At 46.6% G+C, this 14,375-nt stretch overlaps 1 protein-coding gene across 7 annotated transcripts in view; it reads left to right on the plus strand.

Annotated features, from left to right (window-relative positions):
- Nucleotides 1-289: 289 nt before the first annotated feature.
- ATP11C (ATPase phospholipid transporting 11C) overlaps nucleotides 290-14,375 on the plus strand; it is a 166,031-nt gene continuing 151,945 nt past the window's right edge. For 3 of the 7 annotated variants that reach the window (XM_070463265.1, XM_070463262.1, XM_070463266.1), the window contains exon 1: nucleotides 4,083-4,224. In XM_070463265.1, the coding sequence (XP_070319366.1) occupies nucleotides 4,198-4,224 (27 nt within the window). In that variant the 5' untranslated portion in view covers nucleotides 4,083-4,197. Of the gene's footprint in view, nucleotides 401-4,082; nucleotides 4,225-14,375 lie in introns of those variants that run through there. The other 4 variants (XM_070463260.1, XM_070463263.1, XM_070463264.1 and 1 more) reach the window with 2 other exon arrangements.

Genomic DNA, 14,375 nt, shown 5'->3' on the forward strand with positions numbered 1-14,375 from the left:
TTCTATGGTTGCAGGGTGGGGAATGAACTGGGGAGGGCCAAGAGTTAGATACGGGTAAAACTGGTTTAAAGGAAGCATTAAGGGCAGCATTGTAAGGGAGGACAAAATTTCAAATTGGCAAAAGGTAGTCTTATGAGGTACTTTCGAAAGCTCAGCAGAGACCTCGGAATTTTCTTCAACTTGCTGATGGCAGTGATAGGCATGCTCATATAACAGCTTCAATTTTTTTTCCTTTTTTTTAGTATTGGATGGAGGAGGGGACTCCTCCCCCTCCTCCCCACCCTCCTGCTGAAAGACTGAATTGCTGACCAACCAATTGATCCCAGAAACAGTTTGCTTCCCTCCTTTCCAAGCCTGGACAGCCTCCAGTCCCCACTGGATGGTCTACCCACTTGTCATGGTGAGATTTCTGAGGGGTTGAGGCGAGCGAGGGGCTTGCACAGAAATATGGCAGCAGAATTGAAACGGTTAAGGAAGAACAGTTTCCCTTCTGTTTCAGAGACAGTATGCATTAGCTCTAGTAGAGTTAGGATGGTAAAAAGGACAGGAGACTGCTTCCTCTGAACTCCTACCTACAAGGAGCCTGGGGCTTTGGCTGCAGTCAGCTGAGGCACCATGAGAGTTGGTGTTATATACCATGCGGTCTGACAGTTCAGACAGCAGGAAGTTAAGTTTTTGCAGTTCTGTTTATGGAACTGGCCAAATGAAAATGCTGGCTGATGGTCTGCTTTTCATAGTCATTGACAACAGCTTCCTACAACACCTGGGTTTTCTTTGGAAGCTGTGAAGAGGCACTGAAAAGAACAAAAATAATTTCTTCTTGTCTTTAAAAAAAAACTCACTAAGTAATCTGAATGTGTGTGAGAGTAACTCTAATTCAGGTTGCATTTGGATATGGAAAGAAACTACCTTGCATAAATTGCAGGTTTTGCTGAGCATATTTGATTTATGTGGAATTGCATTTTTATAGTCAAGCAAATTAGTCTGGACCCATGAATATAAGTGTTGTGATGCAACAAACTAGGAAGATGTGGGAGAGACGGTGGAATTATAGTAACAAATGAAAATTAGACCAACAATATTTCTATATCTTGGGAGATCCTAAAAGCTTTGCTTTTAAGCTGGACAACATGGCAATGGTATGTGAGAAAATACTCACACAATGATGTGTGAGAGAATACTGAAAACCAATATCCAGTTCTCTAAATTTTTTTAAGTTGGTCTGTTTGATTCTATAAGCTAAGTACATTTATTCAATTTATTTAACAAATTGCATATGGAAAGATATTACTTATTATTTACTAGTAAGCACTTGCATATCCAAATGTCTAAATTCATTTTCTATTACCTATTTTACTGATAACGATGTCTCTTATTGATAAGGATTCTAGACTTAGGCCTAGAACAATTGACAACAACCTCTTCGACCCACAAATTCCAGTCAGTATCTAGAACAGTGTCTGCCACATAGTAAATAGTCAACGAACAATAAGTGAATTAAATTACGTTAGTTGTTCTCAACAAAAGTAGTCAGCAAAACTTTTTCTATTTGAAAATAAATCTTTGAAATATTAGAGAGCAAAATCTTAGATCCATTTTGTCAATAAAACAAAATATCCTAATATCCGATTGGGCTTCCCAGGTGGTTCAGTGTTAAAGAATCTGCCTGCCAATGCAGGAGACACAGGTTAGATCCCTGGGTCGGGAAGATCTCCTGGAGAAGGAAATGGCAACCCACTCCAGTATTCTTGTCCGGAAATCCCGTGGACAGAGGAACCTGGCGGGCTAAGGTCACAAAAGAGTCAGACACGACTGAGGGACTAAACAACAGCAGATTAATAGACATCTAACATACGCAAAGAGTCGGACACGACTGAGCGACTGAACTGAACATAAATCTTAAAAATCATTAGACGTGGCCTCAAGGGTGAGTAAACGCAAGGAACTACAATAGAGAAAGAAGTGGAAACGGACGGGTTTACTTCTAGGCAACCAGGACATTTGGGAACCTACCTTATGCCCTGCACTTAAGGCAATGAGGACGGGCTACTAGTGGCTCACACTATCAAGTGCAGACTTCCCAGGTGCTTCTGAAGATCCTAATGGGTTTCAGAGTTCTTCCCGGGCCATGTCCGCCCAAACATCCTGGGCGTCTGCCAAGAGAGTGTGTTCTTTTTCTTAGATCTTCTGGCACGTCCTCCCCGACCCCTCCCTCCACCCTGGACTTTACCCACAGGGCTCCTCCTAAAGCTTTCTCACATAGCAAGGTCCAGTTTAACCTCTAGTGCTTTCGAGAAAGCTTGCCAGAACCCCTTTTGAGGTGCACCGGCGCTCTCAGCACTTGAAACCTCTGGTCTAGCAGCCAGGACTTTCTAACCTGCTGTTTTTGCAGGTGGGTAGCCCCTTACCACAGTGGGGCACCCCCCCCCCCCCCCACGCTGGGGAGGTCTTTTCAGAAGTCGCCGTAACCAGCCCCTAACACAGCCGAGTACAAAGAAAATGCCCAGGAAAGATCCGTTGAAATGAATCTAAACCCCAGAGGGGAAAGAGGAAGTGCTCATGCCCAGCAGTAAAGGCCCTTCACGACCCCAGGGGAGGCCCGCGGTGCAGCTGGCCCTGTCGCCAGCGCTTCGCTGGCCGGAGACGGCGGCGCGGCAGAGGCTCGTGGAAATGCCTCTGATCTCCTTCGACTAATTTCTTCTTTACTTTTGCAGAGGAATCTACATTCTGCTCCAGCAGCCTCGGGGCACGCTGTAAAGGGCGGTGCAAACCGAGCGACGTGGGGGTTGGGATGGCCAGTCTCATGGCAATTTTAGCTTCGGCTTTCCTATGTAATGTTTAAAGTTTCGCAAACTCCAATTCTAAACTAGGAGCGGAGGGGGTAGAGCGTTTCCTGGTGCACAATTTTTCGCGTCCCAGGGAAGGTTCCGGGCATTTGTGGCTTTGCCTCACAGATCCTTTTTACATTTCCCACCGCGGGGAATCTAAAGAGCGCTAGTGGCCTCCACTTCCAGCCCGAGCCGAGAACCGCGGTTCAGCCCTGAGGTCTCAGCCACTTCCTCCTTCAACCCTCTGGGCAAACCCAGAGCGGGCGAGTGGGGGAGCTCCCAGCCCGCGGTACCAGGCGGAATCGGGGGCACGGCGGGACTACAACTCCCAGGCTGCTCTGCGAGAAGCGAGGGGCGGGGGCTGGAGGGAGGGGCTTGCGGTAGAGGCGGGAGGGGGAGTGGGGGTGGCAGGGAAATCCCGCCCCGCTGCGCAGCAGCAGCGACACAAAGCCTGACTTTACAACCTCAGAGAGAAAGTGGAAGTGAGATGGTTTAGGTGGGGAGACAGGACAAGAGAAAAAACCTGAGAAGGGAAAGGCGCGTAGGTGGGAGCTGAGCGAAGCGAGGGTAGTGAGGAGACCCGCGCCTCGGCACCCGAGGAGGGGGGCTCTTATAACTAGTCCCCCCGCCCGCGCCCCGCCCCGCCCGCGCTGGGGTCTCCACAGCGCCCCGCCGGTCCCGGCTCCTCACGCAAAGCCCGGCTCCGCCCCGCGGGAAGCGGGGAGCTCGGCTGCCTGGCGGGTTCAGGGCGGGCCGGCAGGCTGCACCGTGGCTCCCCGGCCCGAGTGCGGGACGGCCGGCGCGGCTGCCGCGGACCGAGGAGGGGCTGTGAGCGAAGCGGAGCGGCGGCCGAATTAGGGCCGGGGCAGGGTAGGCTTGCGGCTCCCGCACGAGCCAGGGGAGTAGTGTCGGGCTGAGGCGAGGTGAGGCGCGGGGCGCCACGGGAGGGTCCCCCGTGGCCGCGAGCGGGGCGGGCGCACGCGGGCTGCCCGCGGAGAAGCGGGTGGTGGCTCCGCGGCAGGGAAGAGTGCAGACGGCGGGGTGCCGAGCCCGGCGCCGGTCGAGAGCTCTGGGCGCCCCCCTCCCGCAGGAGGAGCCTAGCGCTCCTCCGCCATCCCTCCCCCGCGCGTTCGGCTCGCTATCTCCGCGGGCTGCTGCGGGAGCGGCGGGGCCGCCGCCCCCGGGGCGGGGCGGGGCGGGGCGTGAGGGGGGGCGCGGGGGGCGGGGGGAGTTCGGAGGGCCGGCGGTTGGCGGGGCCGCGAGCCTCGCCGACCGTTTCGCGCCGGCGGCCCACGCCGCAGTGTGTCGTGTGGACGGCACCTTCTCAGCCCCGTAGAGTCCAGCTCGGCGCCCGGCAGCCTTCGACGCGATGTTCCGCCGGAGCTTTAATCGTTTTGTAAGTACACTCGCTGCGGCTCCCCGCGTGCCGGTTCGCTTGCTCGCCAGCCCCTTCGCCCGGTCCCTCTGAACAGTTTCCTGAAGGGGAGGACTGCGTCTCTGGGAGACACCAGCAGCGCCCGCTCTTACATTTGCACTGAAACGACGCTGCCCGGGGCGGTCGGGGTGGGGCGGTCAGGTAGGGCTCTCGGAGCACCCCGCCACCCCACCCCGACCCCGGCCCATTTATCCGGAGCTGCCCTGGGCTGTTCCTTACAAACTCTGTCTCGGACGGCGGGGGGGGGGGGGGGGGGGGCGCCCTCCGAGCTGGATGGTGGGGGACCCCCGGGGGGGACCGACCCAGGGGTCCCTCGGTGTGCCAGTTACTCGAAGATGGCGTTTTATTATCAGGGAGGTTGCTTTCTTTTGTTTCCTCTGCCACGAGCACATGGAGGTAAATCTGGACCTGTCACCGTGGTCCAAAAAAGCCCTGGGGGCTGAAGGGTGGGAGGCTGGGGCCGGGTTCAGCCTGGCCCGGGGCTCGGCCGGCTGCTCACCCGAGGCCGGGCAAACTTTGGAGACCCAGACTGAGCCTTTCACCTTGAGGGTTTAATAAAAATCGAGGGCGATCATCGGGGTGGGCTGAGTCGAGGTGGAGACGCGAGGAGGCGGCCCCGCCGCTGCCAAGCGAGCGCCGGGGCCGAAGCCTCGCCGAGCCCCGAACGCCCCAGACCTTGACCCGGGGGAGGAGGTGAGCTGCGGCTGGACTCCTCCGTCTACGTCGACCCCCGTCCCCGATCCCCAGAAAAGGGAATTTTGTTGCCGAGGGAGTTTGGTATCCGGAAAACCGATTACTGACTTTTTCTTGAGTAACCTGTTCACTCCTAGAGGGTACGGGAAGAATGGAGTGAAACCGGGACCATCTACTTCTATGCTGCTATTAGTAGCAACTTCCTTAATTGCAAGATGAGGTGGCGGGAATAGGATTTTATTTCTGCCAGTAATGTGAAAGGAAGGATTCGTCAGTAAATGTGGATTTTTCTGGCCTTAGGAGAAATGGTTGAGTGCTGCGCGCGCCTACCAACCCCCCTTACAAGGTCTGTTTAAGAACTTGTCGGTTTGGCTGTTTTCCTGCGATTATTCGTAATCGAAGCATTGCTAGCATTTTTCACGCGTCGGATGAATTTGCTCTCGTTATTTTTTCTGCATTTGAAACTTTCACAAATGTACCCTGGCTAAACGAAGTAATTGTACGTCCCCTTCTAGGCTATTATTATCACAAGAGTGCTGTTAATGTTTTTCTAAAGGTTTGCCTCACCAGAAGCATATCTTATGAAATTGGAGCAGGTTTACCTGTGGCACAGCAATCGAGGTTGTGCATATAAGGATTTTGAAATCCATAGGAATTGGATTGTACTGTATGCTTTGCTAAAGCAAGTGACTAAAATTGGTTTCTCACATTTAGCCTGAGAAGGTAAAAGAGCATTGTGCTTCATAGTTCTATTTCATGTAGATTCTTGTGATCCTGAGTGTTGTTTGGGGGTGTTAGGAAAGGAAAGGTGACAAAGAGGACTAATTGTAATATTTGGGAAGAGGATAATCTTTTCACATGGCATTCTTATACTGGAAAACAACTGGACTGTGGTTTGTAATACATTCCTTAGCTCAACATTGAGATGATGACATTCCCCTCCCCCCCCCCCCCTTTTTAAGGATTTGAACATTTGAAACCAAACAACCAGTCTGAAAGTATCAGTCTAAAAGCCCCCTTCATCTTTCTTTTGCTCAGAGTGGTCTGCGTTGTTTGAGTCTATTAAGGAATCAGTGCTGGCCGGGGAAGGCAGGGCATGCAGTAGAATTTGCAGCAGTTGTTGAGGTGCCAGCCTGCAGGTTTTGAGGCTAGTACTTTACATCCCCATCCACTATCTCTGCGGAGAATATGCTCATGCTGAAAGGAGCTTTGACCTCATTGTTTCGGCTGGAATACCTGACTGCTTACATTTTCCTGCACAACCATGACTCTGGTTAAGTCTCCAGAATTTCTACCAGTGCAGTGAACTGAAAGCTTCTCAGGAGTTGTATCTGAGCCTTAGGCCTAGGGCAAGGAATTAATCTGCAAAGCCTTGGACGGAATGTGAAATATACTATCAAATACTTACTGCTAAAGAATGACTTCAGAAATAATTGGGGGGGGGCAGTTTTTAGCTCCTACCTAGTCAGCAAGCAAAATGCTGTCCTCATCTTTTCCTTGGTAGAGACTGAGTGGCACTCCCATTTACATCACTAGAGGGATACAACGAAAGATTTAGGTTGGTCTTTGCCTTGCACAGCAATATAGATGTAGTCTAAGTTGTGTGCTTTTTTTATATTTTGGAGATGGGGCTATGAATTCCTTTCAAAATTAAGTGCTTTTTTTGTGTACCTGTGTACATCTGAAATTGACTTTGAATGTGATCTAAATTCCAGTGATGCTGATTGGAGTTCTTGGTCACTGAAAACTAGATACTACATGTTAGGACAGGGCTTTACATTTTAAGGGCTTCCCTGGTGGCTCAGCTGGTAAAGAATCGGCCCGCAGTGCAGGAGACATGGGTTCGATCCCTGGGTTGGGAAGATTCCCTGGAGGAGGGTAAAGGCTACCCAGTATTCTGGCCTGGAGAATTCCATGGACTGGGTAGTTGATGGGGTTGCAAAGACAGACACAACTGAGTGACTTTCACTTAAATTTTAAACCTAACATGGTAAGTAGTATCATCTTTTACAGCTCAGTAGTGTTTGCCGAATCATTTTAAAAATACCATTTATTTCTCCAGGCCCAGGTTCTCCAGTTTTGAAAGAGAAAGTTCTTTAGCTTGAGCTAAAAGAAATAGTGATTCAATGTATTTTTTAAAAACATGGCCTTGATGTCTTTGCCATTAAAAAATTGTCTTATTTCCTTTCTGATGAATTATGACTTTCCTTCTGACAATTTTGTGGTAGAAAGAAATTGGTGGATTTGGTGTAGGATTTTCGGATTTAGGTATGTAGGGAATGACTTAAAAGATTTAAGAGTTGAATGTCTGAGAGTATAGTAAAAACTATATAGCCTGTTCCCACTCAACATCTCCAGTCTCCATAAATACAATAAATAATGGTAGCTTTCTCTTTAATTACTTTCCTTTAAAAGAATGTTTAATTGGAAGTCTGGACTAATTGAGACTTAAGCGTCAGGGACTTTTATTCTTTTACTCTTCAGTGACATTCCTATTGATTACACTAGCATTTTCACATGAGTTGAAAGGTTTAATGAGAATCTAAACAACAAGAATTCCCCCCATTTAGCTTATTCACTTATTTCATGCTAACAGTTCAAAACAAGACATTACTTGATAAAGTAGTTCAGGGGACTTGGCCAGGTGGATGTTATTTAACTAGCCTGTCAGAGAGTGATATTAAACAGGTGTGAATTTCTAAATCATTGACATATAAAAGCTTAAGTTTCGAGTTGAAATACTGGGGAAAAAACTTCTCTCTCTGATTCTAGTAGCTCTCAAACTGTTTTGGCTACATAAAGCATGCAGCACATAATAAAATCATCACAGAGAAAATGTTGTATCTGTCGAAGACACCCAGAACTGGAACGAAGTTGACTGCATAAGGTATTTTAAGGAAAATTCAAAATAAGATAAAAAAATATTCATAATAATGAAATAGGTAGCTAATGTATCCCTTTGAGTCTGATCTCTGGTGGCCTTTGTCTGCAGTGGCTTGAAGCAGGATTTCCATTCTGGGCCAGAGATTGAAGGCAGGTGGCAGCAATGAGAGCACTGAATCCTGGCCACTAGACCACCAGGGACCAGTGGCCAGTGACAAGACCCTGGCCCTTTGGCTTTGTAGAAATGAATTGCCACAAAGAGATGGAAAGTAGTGAAATAAGTAAAGTGTTTCTTAGGAGGAGAAAGTGTACGTGTGGATAGACATACATGGGTGGGCTCAGAGAGAGAGTTGTGCCCTCGTGGTAGTTTGAATCACTTACATGGGGTATTTATTACGGGTTTCCTTTGCCTCATAATCTTGCTCTGCCTGGCTCTGAGTCTGCAGTTTGGTTTCTCTCAGGATCTTCCCATGTGTGCAGCCACTTCTCTTAGCCAAGTTGGACTCTAGTGAAGAGGCCTCTGGGTAGGTTGACATTGCCTACTGTGGGGTGCATCCCTTCCCTTTTGACATCCGAGGAGGCTTTCTGCGCCTGTGTAGTTGGGAAGGCCTCCTTGACCTCGAGAATGAGGAATGTGTGGTCTCTTTATCTCTTATCTGGGCAGCTCCTCTGCTCTTGGCTGTTATCTTTGTTTTGGAGTATCTGTCCACAGGGGACAAACTCCAGCTGCTCAGCTTGGGGCCTATCTGTCTGCTGCCTCAAGTCCAAGGCAAGACCAATTTAGTGAAGTAATATATGAAGACTTTGAATAAAAGTCAGGTAATTTGGGGGTCTTTTTGGAGCAAGGTTTTTTGTTTTCTCTTTGAATTAATGTTATCAGAGTAATTACACTTTTTTTTCTTGTTTCACTTCACTAAAATCCTTGCCCTGACATTGCTGAGCATGGAAAATATTGATGAGTTTTATTATGTTTAGAAATTTATCTGAATGTATGTAGTGCAATATTTTTGCATTTACACCAACATTACAAATGGCCTGTTCATCTTTGCTCCTACCAGGTAGTTCATATATGGCTGGATTTTTAAAAAATTAGTTAATTAATTTTGGCTGCACTGGGCATCAGTTGTGGCACATGGGATCCAGTTCCCAGGCTAGGGATCAAACCCGGGCACCCTGCTTCGGGAGCTTAAAGTCCTAGCCACAGGACCACCCAGGAAGTCCCAATTTGTCCCTCTTAAAAGCAAGCTTTTATTATCATATTGTAATTTCTTTGGGGGTGGGGTTCCTTTTCCCGGCATAAAGAACTTTCCCCAGCAGGGAGCAAATCCGCACCTCCTACAGTGGAACCGCAGTTTTAACAACTGGACACCAGGGAAGCCCCTGTCATTTCCTTTTAATTTCTGTGGCACTTTACATTAGTCTTTCTCCACTGGGAGAGAATCAACTCCTAATGCCCTAGAGAATCCGTTTTATGTTATACTTATCTCCTGTGCATGCATCTGTAGATGAGGAATTCCAGTTGAAAAAGGCTGCCCTAGTCGTTGAAAGCTGCTGGGGGCAGGGACAGTTGGCACAGTGCCTGGTGCATAGTAGGTGTTTGATAAATATTTGAATGAAAAATTTTTTGTTTCACATAAATAATAGCTTCTGCTCATAGACAGTGACATTTATAGTAAATTCTTCCTTATGAAAAATGGTTAAAAATGATGAGTTCTAGTTAATTGGGTGTGATACTGTTGCAGGAAGGGAGACCCCTTCCAGGGCCCAAAACTGGGCTCTTGTCTAACACTCGGAAATGAAATTGTCCGAGGAGACACATGTGCTGACAAAGCAAGAGATTTTATTGGGAAAGGGCACCCGGGCAGAGAGCAGGAGGGTCAGGGAACCCAGGAGAACTGCTCTGCCACGTGGCTTGCAGTCTCGGGTTTTATGGTGATGGGATTAGTTTCCGGGTTGTCTTTAGCCAATCATTCTGACTCAGAGTCCTTCCTGGTGGTGCATGCCTTGTTCAGCCAAGATGGATGCCAGAGAGAAGGATTCTGGGAGGTGGTTGGACATGTGGTGTCTCCTTTTGACCTTTCCCGAACTCTTCCAGTTGGTGGAGGCTTATTAGTTCCGTGTTCCTTACCAGGACCTCCTGTCGTAAAACAACTCATGCAAATGGTTACTATGGTGCCTGGCCAGGGTGGAAGGTTTCAATCAGTGTGCTTCCCCTAACAATACTGTGATGTATAATAACAAATATATGTGTATTTGGTCTTTGTCCCTGTTTCTGGCCCAGAGCTCCTAAAACCCTTAGCATTTCCGACTTTGAGAGCAATAAAGGTGTTTTTTATAATGTTAATGAGGTGAATTGGGAAAGCATCTCAGGTTGGCGGCTGGTCACCAGGGAAACCAACCCTTTGATTAGAGGGTTGGGACTTTCAGTTCCACTCCCCTGATTTCTGGGGATTGGAGAGGGACTGGTAACAATCACCAGTGACCAATGGGTTAGTCCATCATGCCTGTTAGTGAAACCTGTATGAAACCCCCCAAAAAACAGGGCTTGGAGAGCTTCCAAGTTGGAGATTTTCGAAGAGCGGGCCATGCTCCTAGAGAGAGCACAGAAGCTCCGTGCCCTTTCCCCATTCCTTGCCCTGTGCATCTCCTCCATTTGGCTGATCCTTTTATAATAAACCAGTGATCTAGTAAGTAAAATGTTTCTCTGAGTTCTGTAAGCCACTCTAGCAAATTAATGAAACCAAAGATGGAGATTGTGGGAACCTCTGATTTATAGCCAGTCACTCAGAAGTTCTGGTAACAACCTGGACTTGAGGCTGGTGTCTGAAACCCAAGGTGGAGGTTGTTGGGAAGCCCAGTTTGTAGTCAGTTTGTCAGAAACACAGCTGATAACCTGGACCTGCTGCTGATGTATGAAGTGGCTGGCTGGGGGAGTCTTGCAGGACTGAGCGCCTAACCTGGGGTATCTCATGCTACCTCTAGTCAGAAATAAGTTGAATTATGGGACACTCAGGTGATGTCTGAGAATGGCTTGTTGGTGTGGGGACACCCCTGCATATTGGAACTCTGATCAGAACCTAAAGATAGGTGTGTACTGATTACCAATTTTTAAACTATTAGAATAAATATATCTAATGACAAAGCTATACTGACCATAGTATAATCTCTTAGATGATTACACCATTTTATGATCTTGCATAGCGTTATTTCATTCAACAAATACTCACTGAACATCTGTTATGTACTGGGCACTGTAGTAGGCCCTGGGACACATTGGTGACAAGACAAACTCCCTGTCTTCATGAGCGTTAATGGTCATTATGTACATGGCTGTAGATTTAGAGGACGTGGTGACTGCTCTATAACACATTTGTGACAAACCATGCAACTTGCTTTTTTTGTGAATAAGTTACTATTATATACTTACTTGTTTGTCTTTCTACCAGAAATAGAGTGAACAATTTAGATTATTTTCTGGTTGTTTGGATTTCAGATAAAAAGGAATTTGCTGCATTTGACACCTTCAGTATGACCTAGACATGGCAAAGGGCTCTTTTGCAAATAGATGTTAGTCTGATTCTCTGTAAAGTGGGACACCTATTTAGGAATGAATCAGTACTACTTGAAGTAAATATTAAATAACCTGAAAACAAGTTTTGTCTTCTTTTTAATCCTGATCTGGGTTTGACTGATTCAGCAACATAAAACTCAGAATGTCTTCTGAACACCTTCTTTAAGAGTTTACTGTTTGCTCCTTCTGTTTATGATTATTGTGCATAATTCAGCCCTTTAGTGGGTGATACTGAGTGCCTATAAATCAGGTAGTTTCCAGTGCTCTTAATGAGCTTTTAGTGGAAGTGAGATTTGAGCAGGTAAAGCTGGCCAATTTCACATTGATACAACTGTCCAGGTGAGCTTGTTTCCTCATGTAGGCTGCCGGTTGACCAGTGACTGTGCAGTGGGTTCTGAAAGGTAAAGTATAGCCAGTGGCCCCTCTGCTGTGCTTAGTCACTCAGTCATGTCCTACTCTTTGTGACCCCATAGACTGTAGCCCAGGCTCTTCTGTTCCGTGGAGATTCTCTAGGCAAGAATACTGGAATGGGTTGCCATGCCCTTCTCCGGGGATCTTCCCAACCCAGGAATCCAGCCAGGGTCTCCTGCATTGCAGGCGATTCTTTACCAGCTGAGCTACCAGTGGCCCCTGGAGAACCATAACTAACATCCCTGCCTCTGGATGATGTGCAGAGAACTAGCCCATGAGTGAATTCAAATACTGGTTTGTTGAGTGATGGGGAAAAATCATTAAGGTTGACTGCTCGTCTAACTAACATGGTTGATAAGTTCTCCCAAAGAGGTGGAAGCATGGGACACAAATGAAAAGCACTTTTTTTCCCCCTCAAGGTGGTGGAGTTTCCTGTATATCTGTAGTGCTTTATATGGAATAATCTTTTGCATCTGGAGTTCTTCAGATTGGAAGGAATTTTCTGGTTGGGCAGAGTGAGGCTCTAGGATTCCATAAGTGAAGTAGGTGCTATTTTCAAGTTTGTTTCCATTCACTTAACACTAACCTTCCTGGTTTGGGATAAGGGTAGATCAGTGGTGACTGTAAAACAAACATTAGCATGACTGCAGCATATGTTAACACTACTGCAGTTTAGTGATGAATGAGTACTCAACACTGCAGATATGGGCGTGGGGTGCCCTGTGCCAGTACATTGGCAGGCAGCCCCACACTTACTGCGGTGTATGGAGGGATTGCTGGTTTGGCTGACTTACTGATTATTTGAGGTTTATAGATAATATTGAACTGTGGATATCCAGATTCGGGAGGTTAATATGTATTTGTGAAACACAGATTGTCATCAATTTTTGGCCCTATATTTATTTAATAGAATGTGGGAGGATTGGTGAAGACTACTCTGTTCAAGCAGATACCATGTATTTTTTTAGACTCCTCCATTATATGTTGTCATAAAGTAGTGTGGCTATATTTTTCTAGTCTCTTTTTCATGTAGATATTGAAAAAATCAGCAGTTTTCTTGATAATGATTATGCCTTTAGCATAGCATCAAGTAAACAGTAGATACTCAATAAATACTTTCTGAATTGATAGCATAGTCTGATTCAGTAATAGAAGTTGAAAAATGACCAGCTACTGAGAAGCTTATGCATTTCAGACTGGGCTACCAATGAGTGCATGGCACTAAAAATAACATCCTTTCAGTTACAAAATACTACACTATATTTATTCTAAATGAGAAAAAAAAATTATACTTCCCTACCCACTTAAAAAGTAAGGAAAAGGTTTAGCATTTACTTGACGCTAGTTTCTTGATCAGCGAAAAAGATTATCTTTAGTGCCTTCCCCTTTGTTGGCCAGTCACAGAACACTGTAACCCATATCCTGTTTTCAACTTCTAAAATTATAAGCAAATTCATATTCTTTTTGTTAAATCCCATGCATAAGCTTATATTTTCTGTTGCCACCAGCGCATCAAATCTTTTTGAAAACCAAAGCTTCAGATTTCACTTTCCCAAGAGCATTATTTGGATTCAGGATTCCACTTGGTATTTGGTGCTGGGTGGATACCTGCAGTGAGAAGGCAGAGCAACCAGAGGAATTGTGGAGTTTAAGGGAAGCAGTTTTGTTGAGAAAAGAGCCTTAACCTTGTTTAAAAGGGTTAGTGCAAGTCCTGGTTTTGCCATTTACATCCTAGCTTGGGAATTGGGTACTGTAGTTCCTGTACATCAAAGTGTTCCTGAAGTGTGGTCCTTAGACTACCTGCAGAAGAATCATCTGGGAAGCTTATTAGAAATAGAAACTCTTGAGCCTCAAACCTACTGAATCCAAGTCTCAGGTGATAGGTACCAGAAAACTGCATTTTTAGCAAGCACTCCAGGTAGTTCCTCAGTTCACAAAAATTGGAGAACATCCATATTCAATAACCTGGAGAAGGGAATGGCTACCCACTCCAGTATTCTGGCCTGGAGAATTCCATGGGCTGTATAGTCCATGGGGTCACAAAGAGTCAGACACGACTGAGCGACTTTCACACACATATTCGATAAACACTGAAATGTTTATTTTCTGTGTACACTGTGTTCCTGTTTCTGAAGTCTCCTTTCTTCACCTATAGAATGAACATCACACCTACTTGGCATAATTGTTGAAGTTCGGTAGGCTATTCAGCACATACCAATTGTGCCAGAGGTCCCCAGAACCACACCCAGGTTCAGTGGCTTACTGGCCAAACTCAGAAGACTCAGCATATAGTTGTCCTCACAGCTCTGATTTATTACAGAGAAAGGCTCCAAAGTCAGCAAAGGGAAAAGGCTCAAGAGGCCACGTCTGCAGGAACCCAGGCACAGCTCCCAGCAGTCCTCTCCCAGTGGAGTCACACAGGTTGTGCTTAATGTGTTGTCCAGCAATGTGTTGTCTCCAAAGGGAACTTCTTAGAGACTGAGTGCCCAGAGTTTTTACTGGGAGCTGGTCACATAGACACACACCCTCTGCCTGGTACATGCAGAATTTCAGA

This window comes from Odocoileus virginianus, unplaced genomic scaffold (assembly GCF_023699985.2).
Source record: "Odocoileus virginianus isolate 20LAN1187 ecotype Illinois unplaced genomic scaffold, Ovbor_1.2 Unplaced_Contig_1, whole genome shotgun sequence".
Classification (NCBI taxonomy): Eukaryota; Metazoa; Chordata; class Mammalia; order Artiodactyla; family Cervidae; genus Odocoileus; species Odocoileus virginianus.